We start from the raw sequence: 21,814 nt of genomic DNA, 5'->3' as shown, positions 1-21,814 counted from the left end.
GGAGTGACTGTGCACTGAATGACTGCTGTGACCATGATGAGCTGCTCCCTGCCTAGTTCAGCACTGCCCTGCTCCCTGCCTAGTTCAGCACTGCCCTGCTCCCTGCCTAGTTCAGCACTGCCCTGCTCCCTGCCTAGTCCAGCACTGCCCTGCTACCTGCCTAGTTCAGCACTGCCCTGCTCCCTGCCTAGTTCAGCACTGCCCTGCTCCCTGCCTAGTTCAGCACTGCCCTGCTCCCTACCTAGTTCAGCACTGCCCTGCTCCTTGCCTAGTTCAGCACTGCCCTGCTCCCTGCCTAGTCCAGCACTGCCCTGCTCCCTGCCTAGTTTAGCACTGCCCTGCTCCCTGCCTAGTCCAGCACTGCCCTGCTCCCTTCCTAGTCCAGCACTGCCTGGCTCCCTGCCTAGTTCAGCACTGCCCTGCTCCCTGCCTAGTTCAGCACTGCCCTGCTCTCTGCCTAGTCCAGCACTGCCCTGCTCCCTTCCTAGTCCACCACTGCCCTGCTCCCTGCCTTGTTCAGCACTGCTCTGCTCCCTGCCTAGTTCAGCACTGCCCTGCTCCTGCCTAGGAAAGGCTCCCTGCCTAGTTCAGTACTGCCCTCCTCCCTTCCTAGTTAAGCACTGCCCTGCTCCCTGCCTAGTTCAGCACTGCCCTGCTCCCTTCCTAGTCCACCGCTGCCTTGCTCTCTGCCTAGTTTTAGCACTGCCCTGCTCCCTGCCTAGTTCAGCACTGCCCTGCTCCTGCCTAGGAAGGGAGCAGGGCACTGCTCCCTGCCTAGTTCAGCACTGCCCTCCTCCCTTCCTAGTTAAGCACTGCCCTGCTCCCTGCCTAGTCCAGCACTGCCCTGCTCCCTTCCTAGTCCACCACTGCCCTTCTCTCTGCCTAGTTCAGCACTGCCCTGCTCCATTCCTAGTCCACTACTGCCCTGCTCTCTGCCTAGTTCAGCACTGCCCTGCTACCTTCCTAATCCAGCATTGTCCTGCTCCCTTCCTAATCCAGCACTGCCCTGCTCCCTGCCTAGTTCAGCACTGCCCTGCTCTCTGCCTAGTTCAGCACTGCCCTGCTCCCTTCCTAGTTCAGCACTGCCCTGCTCCCTTCCTAGTTCAGCACTGCCCTGTTCTCTGCCTAGTTCAGCACTGCCCTGCTCCCTGCCTAGTTCAGCACTGCCCTGCCTGGCCCAGCACTGCCCTGCTCCCTTCCTAGTCCACCACTGCCCTGCTCTTTTCCTAGTTCAGCACTGTCCTGCTCCCAGCCTAGTTCAGCACTGCCCTGCTCCCTGCCTAGTTCAGCACTGCCCTGCTCCCTGCCTAGTTCAGCACTGCTCCCTTCCTAGTTTAGCACTGCCCTGCTCCCTTCCTAGTTCAGCACTGCTCCTATCCTAGTTTAGCACTGCCCTGCTCCCTGCCTAGTTCAGCACTGCCCTTCTCCTGCCTAGGAAGGGAGCAGGGCACTGCTCCCTGCCTAGTTCAGCACTGCCCTCCTCCCTTCCTAGTTTAGCACTGCCCTGCTTCCTGCCTAGTTCAGCACTGCCCTGCTCCCTTCCTAGTCCACCGCTGCCCTGCTCTCTGCCTAGTTCAGCACTGCCCTGCTCTCTGCCTAGTCCAGCACTGCCCTGCTCCCTTCCTAGTCCTCCACTGCCCTTCTCTCTGCCTAGTTCAGCACTGCCCTGCTACCTTCCTAATCCAGCTTTGCCCTGCTCCCTTCCTAATCCAGCATTGCCCTGCTCCCTTCCTAATCCAGCACTGCCTTGCTCCCTGCCTAGTTCAGCACTGCCCTGCTCCCTGCCTAGTTCAGCACTGCCCTGCTCCCTGCCTAGTTCAGCACTGCCCTGCTCTCTGCCTAGTTTAGCTCTGCCCTGCTCCCTGCCTAGTTCAGCACTGCCCTGCTCCCTTCCTAGTTCAGCACTGCCCTGCTCCCTTCCTAGTTCAGCACTGTTCCCTTCCTAGTTTAGCACTGCCCTGCTCCCTGCCTAGTTCAGCACTGCCCTGCTCCTGCCTAGGAAGGGAGCAGGGCACTGCTCCCTGCCTAGTTCAGCACTGCCCTCCTCCCTTCCTAGTTCAGCACTGCCCTGCTCCCTGCCTAGTCCACTGCTGCCCTGCTCTCTGCCTAGTTCAGCACTGCCCTACTCTCTGCCTAGTCCAGCACTGCCCTGCTCCCTTCCTAGTCCACCACTGCCCTTCTCTCTGCCTAGTTCAGCACTGCCCTGCTACCTTCCTAGTCCACCGCTGCCCTGCTCTGTGCCTAGTTCAGCACTGCCCTGCTCTGTGCCTAGTTCAGCACTGCCCTGCTCTCTGCCTAGTTCAGCACTGCCCTGCTCCCTTCCTAGTCCACCACTGCCCTGCTCTCTGCCTAGTTCAGCACTGCCCTGCTCCATTTCTAGTCCACTACTGCCCTGCTCTCTGCCTAGTTCAGCACTGCCCTGCTACCTTCCTAATCCAGCATTGCCCTGCTCCCTTCCTAATCCAGCACTGCCCTGCTCCCTGCCTAGTTCAGCACTGCCCTGCTCTCTGCCTAGTTCAGCACTGCCCTGCTCCCTTCCTAGTTCAGCACTGCCCTGCTCCCTTCCTAGTTCAGCACTGCCCTGCTCCCTGCCTAGTTCAGCACTGCCCTGCTCCCTTCCTAGTTCAGCACTGCCCTGCTCCCTGCCTAGTTCAGCACTGCCCTGCCTGGCCCAGCACTGCCCTGCTACCTTCCTAATCCAGCATTGCCCTGCTCCCTTCCTAATCCAGCACTGCCCTGCTCCCTGCCTAGTTCAGCACTGCCCTGCCTGGCCCAGCACTGCCCTGCTCCCTTCCTAGTCCACCACTGCCCTGCTCTCTGCCTAGTTCAGCACTGCCCTGCTCCCTTCCTAATCCAGCACTACCCTGCTCTCTGCCTAGTCCAGCACTTCCCTGCCCTCTGCTTAGTTCAGCACTGCCCTGCTCTCTGTGTGCATGCGTGTATGTGTGTGCATGTATTTGTGCATGTATGTATGCATGTGGGTGTATATATGTGTATGTATGCCTGTGTGTGTATGTATGCCTGTGTGTGTATGCATGTGTGTGTATGCGTATGTGTGTATCTATGCGTATGTGTGTATCTATGCGTTTGTGTGCATGTATGCATGTGTGTATGTATGTGAGTGTGTGTTTATGTATGCATGTGTGTGTATGTATGTATGCATGTGTGTGTGTGTATAGTGTGTGTGTGAGTGTACAGTGTGTGTGTGAGTGTACAGTGTGTGTATGTATGCATGTGCGTGTTTATGTGTATGCGTGTGTGTATGTATGCGTGTGTGTATGTATGCATGTGTGTATGTATGTGAGTGTGTGTTTATGTATGCATGTGTGTGTATGTATGTATGCATGTGTGTGTGTGTATAGTGTGTGTGTGAGTGTACAGTGTGTGTGTGAGTGTACAGTGTGTGTATGTATGCATGTGCGTGTTTATGTGTATGCGTGTGTGTATGTATGCGTGTGTGTATGTGTGTGTTGATGAGTGTCAGTGGCATGTGTTGCTGGAGGAAGTCCTGTATTCTGATGGCTAGTCATTGTGTGTTGCAGTGAAACAGATGAGAGCTGTATGAAGCACATGGCTCGCGTACTTTCCATATGGGAGGAGAGGGCGGTGTACGAGAACGACATCCTGGAGCAGCTGAAGATGGCTTTATGTAAGTAATGAGATAAGTACTGTACTTAAGCTTAACACAAAGGACAGACCAGTTGTTGCCAGGACAAGTTGAGGAGAAGCTTCCTATATTACACAGTATAATGGAGCCAGCCTACAGAACACTTGTGAAGGTGTTGCCAGGACAAGTTGAGGAGAAGCTTTCTCTATTACACAGTATAATGGGGCCAGCCTACAGAGCACTTGTGAAGGTGTTGCCAGGACAAGTTGAGGAGCTTTCTCTGGTATGTAGTATACCGGGGCCAGCCTACAGAACACTTGTGAAGGTGTTGCCAGGACAAGTTGAGGAGTAGCTTTCTCTATTACACAGAATAATGGGGCCAGCCTACAGAACACTTGTGCAGATGTTGTCAGGACAAGTTGAGGAGAAGCTTTCTCTGGTATGTAGTATAACGGGGCCAGCCTACAGAACACTTGTGAAGGTGTTGCCAGGACAAGTTGAGGAGAAGCTTTCTCTATTACACAGTATAATGGGGCCAGCCTACAGAACACTTGTGCAGATGTTGTCAGGACAAGTTGAGGAGGAGCTTTCTCTGGTATGTAGTATACCGGGGCCAGCCTACAGAGCACTTGTGAAGGTGTTGCCAGGGCAAGTTGAGGAGGAGCTTTCTCTGGTATGTAGTATATCGGGGCCAGCCTACAGAACACTTGTGAAGGTGTTTCCAGGACAAGTTGAGGAGAAGCTTTCTCTATTACACAGAATAATGGAACCAGCCTACAGAGCACTTGTGAAGGTGTTGCCAGGACAAGTTGAGGAGGAGCTTTCTCTGGTATGTACTATACCGGGGCCAGCCTACAGAACACTTGTGAAGGTGTTGCCAGGGCAAGTTGAGGAGGAGCTTTCTCTGGTATGTAGTATACCGGGGCCAGCCTACAGAGCACTTGTGAAGGTGTTGCCAGGGCAAGTTGAGGAGGAGCTTTCTATGTTATGTAGTATACCGGGGCCAGCCTACAGAGCACTTGTGAAGGTGTTGCCAGGACAAGTTGAGGAGAAGCTTTCTCTATTACACAGAATAATGGAACCAGCCTACAGAACACTTGTGAAGGTGTTGCCAGGGCAAGTTGAGGAGGAGCTTTCTCTGGTATGTAGTATACCGGGGCCAGCCTACAGAGCACTTGTGAAGGTGTTGCCAGGACAAGTTGAGGAGAAGTTTTCTCTGGTATGTAGTATACTGGGGCCAGCCTACAGAACACTTGTGCAGGTGTTGTCAGGACAAGTTGAGGAGGAGCTTTCTCTGGTATGTAGTATACTGGGGCCAGCCTACAGAGCACTTGTGCAGGTGTTGTCAGGACAAGTTGAGGAGGAGCTTTCTCTGGTATGTAGTATACTGGGGCCAGCCTACAGAGCACTTGTGCAGGTGTTGTCAGGACAAGTTGAGGAGGAGCTTTCTCTGGTATGTAGTATACTGGGGCCAGCCTACAGAGCACTTGTGCAGGTGTTGTCAGGACAAGTTGAGGAGGAGCTTTCTCTGGTATGTAGTATACTGGGGTCAGCCTACAGAACACTTGTGAAGGTGTTGCCAGGACAAGTTGAGGAGGAGCTTTCTATTAGTATCACATACAATTGGATTAATTCATAAGAAGGCAGAAATGAATCCACTTTTGAGTTCTGTTCTCACATTTTATTGTGTCATTTTCTTGAAGATGGTGAGAAGAAACCCAAAAAGCGACCGTATGAGGAAGTCAAAGTTCATAAAGATGAGGATGAAGATGATGATGAGGAGGATGATGATGCTTCATGTAAAGGCTCTCCTGAAGACCCCCCTCAGGTATGGCTCAGCAATGATGGACACAAGGACCTCGGTGGTATCACTGCTGATTGGGAAACGCTCCATTTTCATACAAAGGGCAAAAAAAACAACCCTTAACAGGGCAATCCTCTTCACCCAAATGAAGCCCTCAGTCTTTTAGTAGGCGTGGCCAAACAGCAATATGTTGTGTTCACAAACGCCTTCCTGAATCTTACCGTGAAAATTTGCTTCGCTAACTGAACAGGGGAGCTCCGGTGACTATAAAAGGAATCTGAAGTGAAGATAAACTCATAAGGTAATGACTGGTATGTGTAGTACAGCTCAGAAATATAACATAAAGAGCAAAGACACGAGTCTAACATTGTTTCCAGTACAGGAAGAGTTAAGAAACTCCAGTTGTTATCTGTGCAAAAGAGCCATTGAGCTCCACCACTTTCAAAGTCACAGAGAGCTCTGACCTCTGAAGCTTGTTATATCAACTGTCAGTCATTGTATTTTGTCTTTTTTACAGAGAAAAGTTCAGTAGCTGCTCTAGGAAATCATTTAGAATGCTGACTGGAGTGTAATGCAAATATTATAGAATGATGCAATGTTATAAAAAAACAACTATACAACTGAAAATAAAAATGAGACTATTTTCATTGCTACTAATGTTCTATTAAATATCTGTACTACACAACCAATTCAAAATGTACATTCTAAAATAACAAGTATAGAGATACAGCATATAAGCTTATAACAGTCAGCAATCATGTTATAAGCTATAAATTGCTGTATCTCTATACTTGTTATTTTAGAATGTACATTTTGCACCGTATCACTTTAGCACTTTATCCCTTGAAAAAGCTTCGCAAATGGAGTGAAACATGTCGGGTTGTTTGGTGGGGGTGGGGGGGTAATTTTTATATTCATCTTCTGATGCTAGAGGGGACCTGGGATAAGGGTTTCCTTCCTTCATCCATTTACTGACAGAAACTGCAGGTCCAGCATCTTTTGCAAGTCATTTTGAGAAATGGATTCAGTCAGACACCTTGAATTTTTAATATTTTATTAAAGGTTAAGTTTTATTGATTCAGTAAAAAGGAATTTTGTAGTTTAAGTAGAAATTTCAGGTTCTGTGTTTTGTAAAACCAATACACTAGCAGCTGTACTGTATCTTCCCAAAAATGCGACACAAAAATGCTCCAAAAATCGCTAGGTATAGATAAAAAAAATTGCTAGGCACATGCCCAGAATTGCTCTGAAAAATCACTTAAAAAAAGCGATGAACGTTTGCGATTACACTAGCGCTTTGTGCTGTGCACTGGCCCTCATTCATAAGAGATATCACACTGGTGAGACGACCAATTAATGTTCTGAGTGTGGGAAATGCTTAGTTTCAAAATCAGCTCTTGTTGTTCATAAGAGATCCCACACTGGTGAGAAGCTCTATCCATGTGCTGAGTGTGGGAAATGCTTTTCTGAAATCACAGCTTAGTTATCACACATAAGAGATCCCACACTGGTGAGAAGCCCTATCCATGTGCTGAGTGTGGGAAATGCTTTTCTGAAATCACAGCTTAGTTCTCACACATAAGAGATCCCACACTAGTGAGAAGCTCTATCCATGTGCTGAGTGTGGGAAATGCTTTTCTGAAATCACAGCTTAGTTATCACACATAAGAGATCCCACACTGGTGAGAAGCCCTATCCATGTGCTGAGTGTGGGAAATGCTTTTCTGAAATCATAGCTTAGTTCTCACACATAAGAGATCCCACACTGGTGAGAAGCTCTATCCATGTGCTAAGTGTGGGAAATGCTTTTCTGAAATCACAGCTTAGTTATCACACATAAGAGATCCCACACTTGTGAGAAGCCCTATCCATGTGCTGAGTGTGGGAAATGCTTTTCTGAAATCACAGCTTAGTTATCACACATAAGAGATCCCACACTGGTGAGAAGCCCTATCCATGTGCTGAGTGTGGGAAATGCTTTTCTGAAATCATAGCTTAGTTCTCACACATAAGAGATCCCACACTAGTGAGAAGCTCTATCCATGTGCTGAGTGTGGGAAATGCTTTTTTCAAAATCAGCTCTTGTTGTTCAAAAAAGATCCCACAGTTGTGAGAAGCCCTATCCATAAGCTGAGTGTGGGAAATGCTTTTCTGAAATCACAGCTTAGTTCTCACACATGAGAGATCCCACACTGGTGAGAAGCCCTATCCATGTGCTGAGTGTGGGAAATGTTTCCAGTGTTAGTCACTGCTTATCAGAGACACTTGTGTTCAGTGTGGGAAATGTATTGGCTATAAGTGTCTTTACACAGACAGTGGCATGGCTGCGCGAGTGGAGGTCGATCAATGGCAATATAGTCACAAAAAAATGCGTATTTTACACAAATGAAAGAAAAAAATTGTGGCTGCAGAGATGCCCTGAATGTTTTGATAGTCTGCCTGCCGTTACAGTCACTGGGGCTCGCTGCGAATGATCCTAATCACAGGATAAGTGCTAATCAGACTCAGTCACATATGTACCCATGTTTATCTCATCCCGTCACCTCAGTTCAGGGACTTTACCAATTTACACACCAATACACTGAGCAGCATGAAAATGTCCTCACAATGTCAATGTGCTTCCTTGTGCAAAACAAGTGTGTAAAGACACTTATAGCCAATACATTCCCTACTCAGAACACAAGTGTCTGATAAGCAGTGACTAACACCGGAAACATTTCCCACACTCAGCACATGGATAGGGCTTTTCACCAGCGTGGGATCTCCTATGAACGACTAGATGATTTTGAAACAAGGCATTTCCCACACTCAGCACATGGTTCTCACCAGTGTGGGATCTCTTATGTTTGACAAGGTCTGAATTCTCTGCAAAATGTTTCCCACACGCAGCAAAGGGGCTTTTCACCAGTGTAAGATCTTTCATGTCTCATAAGCTGTGATTTCTGTGCCAAACATTTCCCACACTCAGCACATGAATGCGGGTTCTCATCAATGTGAGTTTCCTCTTGTTTGTCAAGGTTTCCTTTATCGCCAAAATATTTCTCACACTCTGAACATCTCCACAAAAAAAAATGCAACCATGAAAAAGTCCTTTAACCTCCCTGGCGGTGTCTGCAATTATGAGTCTAAAGGAGTAAATTTTTTTCATGAATTTTAGGCCTTCAATTCTTAAGTCTTAACTCACCAAAATATATCAGAATAAAAGCCTGATAGACATTCTGCCAGGGGTGTAACAATAGACCCTGCAAGGGATGCAGCTGCAGGGGGACTCAGAAGTCACAGGGGGGCACCATCTTTTCCCTGTCCTGAGAGACTGACAATTAAGGGCACAGGGAGAAAAAACTTTCTGCTCTCTGCACAATTGTTCTAATGACTGCATCTGCTCAGCCACTGATAAGGAATCATACAAAGTGTTGTAGACAATAAAGTTTTGTCGCTACCTGGGTCAGAGGGCCGATCTCCAGGTGCATCACTGTCACTTGAGTCCACCAGGCTCGGGAATACCGCCATTAGCACTCAGCCCGAGCTCGGCTCGGGAATACCGCCATCAGCACTCAGCCCGAGCTCGGCTCAGGAATACCGCCATCAGCACTCAGCCCGAGCTCGGCTCGGGAAAACTGTCATCAGCACTCAGTCCGAGCTCGGCTCGGGAATACCGCCATCAGCACTCAGCCCGAGCTCGGCTCGGGAATACCGCCATCAGCACTCAGCCAGAGCTCGGCTCGGGAATACCGCCATCAGCACTCAGCCAGAGCTCGGCTCGGGAATACCGCCATCAGCACTCAGCCCGAGCTCGGCTCAGGAATACCGCCATCAGCACTCAGCCCGAGCTCGGCTCGGGAAAACTGTCATCAGCACTCAGTCCGAGCTCGGCTCGGGAATACCGCCATCAGCACTCAGCCCGAGCTCGGCTCGGGAATACCGCCATCAGCACTCAGCCAGAGCTCGGCTCGGGAATACCGCCATCAGCACTCAGCCCGAGCTCAGCTCGGGAATACCGCCATCAGCACTCAGCCCGAGCTCAGCTCGGGAATACCGCCATCGGCACTCAGCCCGAGCTCAGCTCGGGAATACCGCCATCAGCACTCAGCCCGAGCTCAGCTCAGGAATACCGCCATCAGCACTCAGCCCGAGCTCAGCTCGGGAATACCGCCATCAGCACTCAGCTCGGGAATACCGCCAATCAGCACTCAGCCCGAGCTCAGCACGGGAATACCGCCAATCAGCACTTAGCCCGAGCTCGGCTCGGGAATACCGCCATCAGCACGCAGCCCGAGCTCGGCTCGGGAATACCGCCATCAGCACTCAGCCCGAGCTCGGCTCGGGAATACCGCCATCAGCACTCAGCCCGAGCTCGGCTCGGGAATACCGCCATCAGCACTCAGCCGGAGCTCGGCTCGGGAATACGGCCATCAGCACTCAGCCTGAGCTCGGCCCAGGAATACCGCCATCAGCACTCAGCCCGAGCTCGGCCCGGGAATACCGCCATCAGCACTCAGCCGGAGCTCGGCTCGGGAATACCTCCATCAGCACTCAGCCCGAGCTCGGCTCGGGAATACCGCCATCAGCACTCAGCCCGAGCTCGGCTCGGGAATACCGCCATCAGCACTCAGCCCGAGCTCGGCTCGGGAATACCGCCATCAGCACTCAGCCGGAGCTCGGCTCGGGAATACCGCCATCAGCACTCAGCCCGAGCTCAGCTCGGGAATACCGCCATCAGCACTCAGCCCGAGCTCAGCTCGGGAATACCGCCATCAGCACTCAGCCCGAGCTCAGCTCGGGAATACCGCCAATCAGCACTCAGCCCGAGCTTAGCTTGGGAATACCGCCATCAGCACGCAGCCCGAGCTTGGCTCGGGAATACCGCCATCCGCACTCAGCCCGAGCTCGGCTCGGGAATACCGCCATCAGCACTCAGCCGGAGCTCGGCTCAGGAATACCGCCATCAGCACTCAGCCTGAGCTCGGCTCGGGAATACCGCCATCAGCACTCAGCCCGAGCTCGGCTCGGGAATACCGCCATCAGCACTCAGCCCGAGCTCGGCTCGGGAATACCGCCATCAGCACTCAGCCCGAGCTCGGCTCGGGAATACCGCCATCAGCACTCAGCCCGAACTCGGCTCGGGAATACCGCCATCAGCATTCAGCCCGAGCTCGGCTCGGGAATACCGCCATCAGCACTCAGCCCGAGCTCGGCTCGGGAATACCGCCATCAGCACTCAGCCCGAGCTCGGCTCGGGAATACCGCCATCAGCACTCAGCCCGAGCTCGGCTCGGGAATACCGCCATCAGCATTCAGCCCGAGCTCGGCTCGGGAATACCGCCATCAGCACTCAGCCCGAGCTCGGCTCGGGAATACCGCCATCAGCCCGAGCTCGGCTCGGGAATACCGCCATGAGCACTCAGCCCCAGCTCGGCTCGGGAATACCGCCATCAGCACTCAGCCGGAGCTCGGCTCGGGAATACCGCCATCAGCACTCAGCCCGAGCTCGGCTCGGGAATACCGCCATCAGCACGCAGCCCGAGCTCGGCTCGGGAATACCGCCATCAACACTCAGCCCGAGCTCGGCTCGGGAATACCGCCATCAGCACTCAGCCCGAGCTCGGCTCGGGAATACCGCCATGAGCACTCAGCCCCAGCTCGGCTCGGGAATACCGCCATCAGCACTCAGCCGGAGCTCGGCTCGGGAATACCGCCATCAGCACTCAGCCCGAGCTCGGCTCGGGAATACCGCCATCAGCACGCAGCCCGAGCTCGGCTCGGGAATACCGCCATCAGCACTCAGCCCGAGCTCGGCTCGGGAATACCGCCATCAGCACTCAGCCCCAGCTCGGCTCGGGAATACCGCCATCAGCACTCAGCCCGAGCTCGACTCGGAAATACCGCCATCAGCACTTAGCCCGAGCTCGGCTCGGGAATACCGCCATCAGCACTCAGCCCGAGCTCGGCTCGGGAATACCGCCATCAGCACTCAGCCCGAGCTCGGCTCGGGAATACCGCCATCAGCACTCAGCCGGAGCTCGGCTTGGGAATACCGCCATCAGCACTCAGCCCGAGCTCGGCCCGGGAATACCGCCATCAGCACTCAGCCCGAGCTCGGCTCGGGAATACCGCCATCAGCACTCAGCCGGAAGCTCAGCTCGGGAATACCGCCATCAGCACTCAGCCCGAGCTCGGCTCGGGAATACCGCCATCAGCACTCAGCCCAAGCTCGGCTCGGGAATACCGCCATCAGCACTCAGCCCGAGCTCGGCTCGGGAATACCGCCATCAGCACTCAGCCGGAGCTCGGCTCGGGAATACCGCCATCAGCACTCAGCCCGAGCTCAGCTCGGGAATACCGCCAATCAGCACTCAGCCCGAGCTTAGCTTGGGAATACCGCCATCAGCACTCAGCCGGAGCTCGGCTCGGGAATACCGCCATCAGCACTCAGCCCGAGCTCAGCTCGGGAATACCGCCATCAGCACTCAGCCCGAGCTCAGCTCGGGAATACCGCCAATCAGCACTCAGCCCGAGCTTAGCTTGGGAATACCGCCATCAGCACGCAGCCCGAGCTCGGCTCGGGAATACCGCCATCAGCACTCAGCCCGAGCTCGGCTCGGGAATACCGCCATCAGCACTCAGCCCGAGCTCGGCTCGGGAATACCGCCATCAGCACTCAGCCGGAGCTCGGCTCAGGAATACCGCCATCAGCACTCAGCCCGAGCTCGGCTCGGGAGTACCGCCATCAGCACTCAGCCCGAGCTCGGCTCGGGAATACCGCCATCAGCACTCAGCCGGAGCTCGGCTCGGGAATACCGCCATCAGCACTCAGCCCAAACTCGGCTCGGGAATACCACCAATCAGCACTCAGCCCGAGCTCGGCTCGGGAATACCGCCATCAGCACTCAGCCCGAGCTCGGCTCGGGAATACCGCCATCAGCACTCAGCCGGAGCTCGGCTCGGGAATACCGCCATCAGCACTCAGCCCGAGCTCGGCTCGGGAATACCGCCATCAGCACTCAGCCCGAGCTCGGGAATACCGCCATCAGCAGTCAGCCCGAGCTCGGCTCGGGAATACCGCCATCAGCACTCAGCCCGAGCTCGGCTCGGGAATACCGCCATCAGCATTCAGCCCGAGCTCGGCTCGGCAATACCGCCATCAGCACTCAGCCTGAGCTCGGCTCGGGAATACCGCCATCAGCACTCAGCCCGAGCTCGGCTCGGGAATACCGCCATCAGCACTCAGCCCGAGCTCGGCTCGGGAATACCGCCATCAGCACTCAGCCCGAGCTCGGCTCGGGAATACCGCCATCAGCACTCAGCCCGAGCTCGGCTCGGGAATACCGCCATCAGCACTCAGCCCGAGCTCGGCTCGGGAATACCGCCATGAGCACTCAGCCCCAGCTCGGCTCGGGAATACCGCCATCAGCACTCAGCCGGAGCTCGGCTCGGGAATACCGCCATCAGCACTCAGCCCGAGCTCGGCTCGGGAATACCGCCATCAGCACGCAGCCCGAGCTCGGCTCGGGAATACCGCCATCAGCACTCAGCCCGAGCTCGGCTCGGGAATACCGCCATCAGCACTCAGCCTCGGCTCGGGAATACCGCCATCAGCACTCAGCCCGAGCTCGGCTCGGGAATACCGCCATGAGCACTCAGCCCCAGCTCGGCTCGGGAATACCGCCATCAGCACTCAGCCGGAGCTCGGCTCGGGAATACCGCCATCAGCATTCAGCCCGAGCTCGGCTCGGCAATACCGCCATCAGCACTCAGCCCGAACTCGGCTCGGGAATACCGCCATCAGCACTCAGCCCGAGCTCGGCTCGGGAATACCGCCATCAGCACTCAGCCCGAGCTCGGCTCGGGAATACCGCCATCAGCACTCAGCCCGAGCTCGGCTCGGGAATACCGCCATCAGCACTCAGCCCGAGCTCGGCTCGGGAATACCGCCATCAGCACTCAGCCCGAGCTCGGCTCGGGAATACCGCCATCAGCACTCAGCCTGAGCTCGGCTCGGGAATACCGCCATCAGCACTCAGCCCGAGCTCGGCTCGGGAATACCGCCATGAGCACTCAGCCCCAGCTCGGCTCGGGAATACCGCCATCAGCACTCAGCCGGAGCTCGGCTCGGGAATACCGCCATCAGCACTCAGCCCGAGCTCGGTTCGGGAATACCGCCATGAGCACTCAGCCCCAGCTCGGCTCGGGAATACCGCCATCAGCACTCAGCCGGAGCTCGGCTCGGGAATACCGCCATCAGCACTCAGCCCGAGCTCGGCTCGGGAATACCGCCATCAGCACTCAGCCCGAGCTCGGCTCGGGAATACCGCCATCAGCACTCAGCCCGAGCTCGGCTCGGGAATACCGCCATCAGCACTCAGCCTGAGCTTGGCTCGGGAATACCGCCATCAGCACTCAGCCCGAGCTCGGCTCGGGAATACCGCCATGAGCACTCAGCCCCAGCTCGGCTCGGGAATACCGCCATCAGCACTCAGCCGGAGCTCGGCTCGGGACTACCGCTATCAGCATTCAGCCTGAGCTCAGCTCGGGAATACCGCCATCAGCACTCAGCCTGAGCTCAGCTCGGGAATACCGCCATCAGCACTCAGCCTGAGCTCAGTTCGGGAATACCGCTATCAGCACTCAGCCTGAGCTCAGCTCGGGAATACCGCTATCAGCACTCAGCCGGAGCTCAGCTCGGGAATACCGCCATCAGCACTCAGCCTGAGCTCAGCTCGGGAATACCGCTATCAGCACTCAGCCTGAGCTCAGCTCGGGAATACCGCTATCAGCCCTCAGCCTGAGCTCAGCTCGGGAATACCGCTATCAGCACTCAGCCTGAGCTCAGCTCGGGAAGACCGCTATCAGCCCTCTGCCTGAGCTCAGCTCGGGAATACCGCTATCAGCCCTCAGCCTGAGCTCAGCTCGGGAATACCGCTATCAGCACTTAGCCTGAGCTCAGCTCGGGAATACCGCTATCAGCACTCAGCCTGAGCTCAGCTCGGGAATACCGCTATCAGCACTCAGCCTGAGCTCAGTTCGGGAATACCGCTATCAGCACTCAGCCTGAGCTCAGCTCGGGAATACTGCTATCAGCACTCAGCCGGAGCTCAGCTCGGGAATACCGCCATCAGCACTCAGCCTGAGCTCAGCTCGGGAATACCGCTATCAGCACTCAGCCTGAGCTCAGCTCGGGAATACCGCTATCAGCCCTCAGCCTGAGCTCAGCTCGGGAATACCGCTATCAGCACTCAGCCTGAGCTCAGCTCGGGAAGACCGCTATCAGCCCTCTGCCTGAGCTCAGCTCGGGAATACCGCTATCAGCCCTCAGCCTGAGCTCAGCTCGGGAATACCGCTATCAGCACTTAGCCTGAGCTCAGCTCGGGAATACCGCTATCAGCACTCAGCCTGAGCTCAGCTCGGGAATACCGCTATCAGCACTCAGCCTGAGCTCAGTTCGGGAATACCGCTATCAGCACTCAGCCTGAGCTCAGCTCGGGAATACCGCTATCAGCACTCAGCCTGAGCTCAGCTCGGGAATACCGCTATCAGCACTCAGCCTGAGCTCAGCTCGGGAATATCGCTATCAGCACTAGTGTTGGGCGAACAGTGTTCGCCACTGTTCGGGTTCTGCAGAACATCACCCTGTTCGGGCGATGTTCGAGTTCGGCCGAACACCTGATGGTGTTCGGCCAAACCGTTCGGCCGCATGGCCGAACTAAGAGCGCATGGCCGAACGTTCCCCGAACATTCGGCTAGCGATGTGATTGGCCGAACGGGTCACGTGGTTCGGACCCGAATGCGCTCTAATTGGCCGAACTGTCACGTGGTTCGGGTAAATAAATACCCAAACCACGTCATATTTCCGCCATTTGTCTGTGGGTTTAGCTTTGGGTAGGCAGGCAGGGTAGTTCGCGCTCCAGCCACGCTAGCCAGGGTCCCCCCAGTCATTGTGTCGCTGCTGGGAATATTAGTACACCGCTCGCTCAGCATTCTGTTTACTGCCACTCTGTGTACCTCGCTCAGCCACACTATATAGCATTCTGTTTACTGTTCTGTGTCTGCTGGGAATAGTAGTCCACCGCTCGCTCAGCCACACTATATAGCATTCTGTTTACTGCCACTCTGTGTCTTCTGGGAATAGTGGTACACCGCTCACCCGCCACTGTATAGCATTGTGCTCTGTGTCGCTGCTGGGAATAGTGGTACACCGCTCACCCGCCACTGTATAGCATTGTGCTCTGTGTCGCTGCTGGGAATAGTGGTACACCGCTCACCCGCCACTGTATAGCATTGTGCTCTGTGTCGCTGCTGGGAATAGTGGTACACCGCTCAGCCACACTATATAGCATTCTGTTTACTGTTCTGTGTCTGCTGGGAATAGTAGTACACCGCTCGCTCAGCCACACTATATAGCATTCTGTTTACTGCCACTCTGTGTACCTCGCTCAGCCACACTATATAGCATTCTGTTTACTGCCACTCTGTGTCTTCTGGGAATAGTAGTACACCGCTCACCCGCCACTGTATAGCATTGTGCTCTGTGTCGCTGCTGGGAATAGTGGTACACCGCTCACCCGCCACTGTATAGCATTGTGCTGTGTGTCGCTGCTGGGAATAGTGGTACACCGCTCAGCCACACTATATAGCATTCTGTTTACTGTTCTGTGTCTGCTGGGAATAGTAGTACACCGCTCGCTCAGCCACACTATATAGCATTCTGTTTACTGCCACTCTGTGTACCTCGCTCAGCCACACTATATAGCATTCTGTTTACTGTTCTGTGTCTGCTGGGAATAGTAGTACACCGCTCGCTCAGCCACACTATATAGCATTCTGTTTACTGCCACTCTGTGTACCTCGCTCAGCCACACTATATAGCATTCTGTTTACTGCCACTCTTTGTCTGCTGGGAATAGTAGTACACCGCTCACCCGCCACTGTATAGCATTGTGCTCTGTGTCGCTGCTGGGAATAGTGGTCCACCGCTCACCCGCCACTGTATAGCATTGTGCTCTGTGTCGCTGCTGGGAATAGTGGTACACCGCTCAGCCACACTATATAGCATTCTGTTTACTGTTCTGTGTCTGCTGGGAATAGTAGTACACCGCTCGCTCAGCCACACTATATAGCATTCTGTTTACTGCCACTCTGTGTACCTCGCTCAGCCACACTATATAGCATTCTGTTTACTGCCACTCTGTGTCTTCCGGGAATAGTAGTACACCGCTCACCCGCCACTGTATAGCATTGTGCTCTGTGTCGCTGCTGGGAATAGTGGTACACCGCTCACCCGCCACTGTATAGCATTGTGCTGTGTGTCGCTGCTGGGAATAGTGGTACACCGCTCAGCCACACTATATAGCATTCTGTTTACTGTTCTGTGTCTGCTGGGAATAGTAGTACACCGCTCGCTCAGCCACACTATATAGCATTCTGTTTACTGCCACTCTGTGTACCTCGCTCAGCCACACTATATAGCATTCTGTTTACTGTTCTGTGTCTGCTGGGAATAGTAGTACACCGCTCACTCAGCCACACTATATAGCATTCTGTTTACTGACACTCTGTGTACCTCGCTCAGCCACACTATATAGCATTCTGTTTACTGCCACTCTTTGTCTGCTGGGAATAGTAGTACACCGCTCACCCGCCACTGTATAGCATTGTGCTCTGTGTTGCTGCTGGGAATAGTGGTCCACCGCTCACCCGCCACTGTATAGCATTGTGCTCTGTGTCGCTGCTGGGAATAGTGGTACACCGCTCAGCCACACTATATAGCATTCTGTTTACTGTTCTGTGTCTGCTGGGAATAGTAGTACACCGCTCGCTCAGCCACACTATATAGCATTCTGTTTACTGCCACTCTGTGTACCTCGCTCAGCCACACTATATAGCATTCTGTTTACTGTTCTGTGTCTGCTGGGAATAGTAGTACACCGCTCGCTCAGCCACACTATATAGCATTCTGTTTACTGCCACTCTGTGTTCCTCGCTCAGCCACACTATATAGCATTCTGTTTACTGCCACTCTGTGTCTGCTGGGAATAGTAGTACACCGCTCACCCGCCACTGTATAGCATTGTGCTCTGTGTCGCTGCTGGGAATAGTGGTCCACCGCTCACCCGCCACTGTATAGCATTGTGCTCTGTGTCGCTGCTGGGAATAGTGGTACACCGCTCAGCCACACTATATAGCATTCTGTTTACTGTTCTGTGTCTGCTGGGAATAGTAGTACACCGCTCGCTCAGCCACACTATATAGCATTCTGTTTACTGCCACTCTGTGTACCTCGCTCAGCCACACTATATAGCATTCTGTTTACTGCCACTCTGTGTCTTCTGGGAATAGTAGTACACCGCTCACCCGCCACTGTATAGCATTGTGCTCTGTGTCACTGCTGGGAATAGTGGTACACCGCTCACCCGCCACTGTATAGCATTGTGCTGTGTGTCGCTGCTGGGAATAGTGGTACACCGCTCAGCCACACAATATAGCATTCTGTTTACTGTTCTGTGTCTGCTGGGAATAGTAGTACACCGCTCGCTCAGCCACACTATATAGCATTCTGTTTACTGCCACTCTGTGTACCTCGCTCAGCCACACTATATAGCATTCTGTTTACTGTTCTGTGTCTGCTGGGAATAGTAGTACACCGGTCGCTCAGCCACACTATATAGCATTCTGTTTACTGCCACTCTGTGTACCTCGCTCAGCCACACTATATAGCATTCTGTTTACTGTTCTGTGTCTGCTGGGAATAGTAGTACACCGCTCGCTCAGCCACACTATATAGCATTCTGTTTACTGCCACTCTGTGTACCTCGCTCAGCCACACTATATAGCATTCTGTTTACTGCCACTCTGTGTCTGCTGGGAATAGTAGTACACCGCTCACCCCCCACTGTATAGCATTGTGCTCTGTGTCGCTGCTGGGAATAGTGGTACACCGCTCACCCGCCACTGTATAGCATTGTGCTCTGTGTCGCTGCTGGGAATAGTGGTACACTGCTCACCCGCCACTGTATAGCATTGTGCTCTGTGTCGCTGCTGGGAATAGTGGTACTGTATAGCATTTCTGTACTGCCACTGTACTGCTGCCAGTCAGCGTGTACTGTAAGGATAAGTGAAATGAGGAAGAAATCCGGTGAAAGAGGGAGGGGCAAGGGAAGAGGTGTTTCCCCTGACGGTTCACGTACAGGCCACAGGGGAGCACCCAAGAAAACCCACTCAATACCGCCCATGTTGTCCAGGACAACAACCCTCACAAATCCAAAAGAACAGGACCAGATAATTACTTGGATGACCTCTCAAGCGTCCAGCAGTGGGTTAAGCAGCACCAGCACATCACGCACGAGGTCCGAGTCCTCAGCCAGTTACAAGGAGCCAGTGGGCACAAAGCTGACACAACCGGCAGTGACACCACGCACACAACTGCCAGATAACCAGTCCGATGAATTACCTCAGGACACAATGGGGTATTCGCAGGAGCTATTCCCAGCCCAACAAACTTCCACCTTTCAAAGGTCAATGGAGGAACAGCCAGAAATGTTGTGCCCGGATTCACAACCATTAACTGTGGGAAATGCACCGGGCACTGAAATACAAGGCGAGTCCGAGGAGGACTCGGAAACCCAAATCCCAGAGCAAGTTGGGCAGGAGGGGTTGCAATTGCAGGAGGTCGGCCGACAAGATCTGGAAGACGACGTTGGAGTGTGCTGCGCAGAGGTTGTTCTGGGGAGCTCTACTCCACGGCGGCGGCCCCCCACAATGACATATGACGAGTTTCAGGAGATGGAAGAGGAGGGTATGGACAGTGTGGACATAGACCCAGATTTTGTTTGTGAACGAGAACATCGCCGTCGTAGCAGCAGCACAGATGAGTCTGTTGAAGAACCCACTGCTGCACGAGTTCGCCTTGTGCCACAAGGTAGGCGGCGCGCAATTTCAGGCACCACAAGCGTGGAAGTTCAAGTGAGAGGCAAAAGAGGAGCAAACAGAAATCGCCAGCAAGGAGGCAGGTGCTCCAAAGTCTGGGCTTTCTTTGAAGACTGCACTGAGGATGTTACCATGGCGATTTACAAGGTGTGCAAGACCCGCCTGAGCAGGGGGAAACATATTAACAACCTCTCCACCACCAGCATGAGCCGCCACATGGTATCCAAACATCCCACTCTGTGGGCAAATGCGGCAGGACAGGGTACCAGCAACACTGCCTCCCTTGGGTTCACCAGACTCACCACCAGACCCGCCTCAGCAGCAGCAGTAGCCCAGCCATTGCGTGGTTCACAACATTCACAAACATCAGACGACGCTGACGCTGTCACTTTCCGGAATAGTGCTCTTGAGGTCTCCCAGTCTTCATCAAACACAACAACCAACAGCCCTTCCGTGTGCAGCCCTACGGTTCAGTTGTCTGTGTCGGAGATGTTTGAGCGCAAGAGGAAATTGCCAGCAAATGACCCCCGGGCCGTGGCACTAACAGCCAGCATAGCCAAGCTTCTGGCCTGCGAAATGCTGCCATATTGAGTGGTGGAGACAAACAGCTTCAAGGGCATGATGTCAGTGGCCATCCCACGTTACGTGGTTCCCAGCCGCTACCACTTTGCGCGCTCTGCAGTGCCTGAGTTGCATGAGCACGTGGTCAGCAAAATAACCCGAAGCTTGAAGAATGCCGTTGCCTGCAAGGTTCACCTCACCAGTGACACCTGGACGAGTGCGTTCGGCCAGGGTCGATACATCTCCCTTACCGCGCACTGGGTGAACCTTGTGGAGCCTGGCAGCGATTCCTCACCTGCTACGGCGCGGGTGTTGCCCACGCCGCAAACAGCTGCACCGCCGTCCCTCCCACTGGATAACAACAGCAGCACCTACCTCTCTGACTCCTTCTCCTCCAACGCATCTCAAAGCTGTACCTCATCCGGAAACGCTAACCCAGCAGCAGTAGGATCGTGGAAGCAGTGCAGCACAGCTGTTGGCATGCGTCAGCAAGCGTTGCTGAAGCTGATCTGCCTTGGGGATAAGCAGCACACAGGGGAGGAAATTTGGAAGGGAATAAAGGAACAGACGGATTTGTGGCTGGCACCGCTGGACCTGAAACCGGGCATGGTTGTGTGTGATAATGGGAGTAATCTCATTCGCGCTTTAAGGTTGGCTAAGCTGACACACATCCCTTGCCTGGCGCACGTGATGAACCTAGTAGTTCAGCGGTTCCTGAGGACATACCCAGGCGTGGCCGATCTTCTGTTGAAGGTGCGTCGAGTGGCCAAACATTGTAGAAATTCCAGTACTGCTTCGGGGGCACTCGCCAAGATGCAGGAGCGCTTCAATCTCCCCCACCATCGCTTGCTGTGTGATGTCCCTACGCGCTGGAATTCTACGCTGCACATGCTAGCCCGCTTTTGTGAGCAGAAGAGAGCAGTGGTCCAGTACATGACGGCGCAGTACCGAGGCGCATCCGGACAGCTGCCAAGCTTCTGTGGATCCGATTGGGCCAACATGTTGGACCTCTGCCAAGTCCTCCAAAATTTTGAGCAATCCACGTTGCTTGTGAGCAGTGACAACTCTTCAGTCAGCATTACCATACCACTGCTGTGTTTACTGAAGAGGTCAATGTTGAAAATCAAGGAAACAGCTGTCATGATGCAACTGGGGGAATCTGAAGGAGAAAACGATCAGCGTGATGGTACCAACATCAGGCCATCCGCCTCAGGGAACGCTGGCCCCAGCAGCTATGACGAAGAAGAGGAGGAGGAACAGCTGGAGTTGGAGCAGGAATTTCATGCCACCACTGACGAGGGCCAGAGCGGTGCACGTTGGACTTCCACAATTCAGCGCGAATGGTCAGCAGAAGCAGACCAGGAGGAAGGTGACGACTATGATGCATCACAACAACTATCACAACGCTCACAAGAGGATGATGAGGATTCTGGTAGGACTCTGGCACACATGGCTCAATTCATGCTAGACTGCATTGAACGTGACCCACGCATTGTGCGCATTCTGGACAACACCAATTACTGGGTTTATACCCTTCTGGATCCACGGTACAAACACAATGTTCCAAAACTGCTTGAAGAAAGAGTCAGACAGGTCAAAATGGAAGAATACCAGCAGGCCCTTGTGGAGACTTTAGAGAGGAGATTGACATCCTCCCCCTCCTCTAGCCAGTTGTACGCCGACAGACTGACTTCCGCAAACCCAGGACGACCAGGAGGGCAGCAAACAACGCAAGCCGCAGCTAGTGCCCAAAAGGGAATGGTATCGGCAGTGTCCTTGGAGTGCGAAAATTTTCTGACACCCATGCAGCAGCAGCCCACTGAACAGCAAGCGTGCAGATCCACCTCCAACACCGATCGCCTGGAGAAGATGGTCAAGGACTACATGTCAGATGACGTAGCTGTGTCGAACAATCCATCTGC

The 21,814-nt window shown here is 53.9% G+C and overlaps 1 protein-coding gene across 1 annotated transcript in view; it reads left to right on the top strand.

The window, feature by feature from the left end:
* The window catches only part of RPRD1A (regulation of nuclear pre-mRNA domain containing 1A), a 123,269-nt gene that overhangs the window by 39,448 nt on the left and 62,007 nt on the right, over positions 1-21,814 (top strand). The window contains exons 3-4 of the mRNA XM_068238464.1: positions 3,543-3,649; positions 5,311-5,435. Of these exons, the coding sequence (XP_068094565.1) occupies positions 3,543-3,649; positions 5,311-5,435 (232 nt within the window). The remainder of the gene's footprint in view (positions 1-3,542; positions 3,650-5,310; positions 5,436-21,814) is intronic.

This window comes from Hyperolius riggenbachi, chromosome 5, assembly GCF_040937935.1.
Source record: "Hyperolius riggenbachi isolate aHypRig1 chromosome 5, aHypRig1.pri, whole genome shotgun sequence".
Taxonomy (NCBI): Eukaryota; Metazoa; Chordata; class Amphibia; order Anura; family Hyperoliidae; genus Hyperolius; species Hyperolius riggenbachi.
The sequence above is the reverse complement of the archived record's forward strand: the minus strand, read 5'-3'. Positions and strand labels throughout refer to the sequence as shown.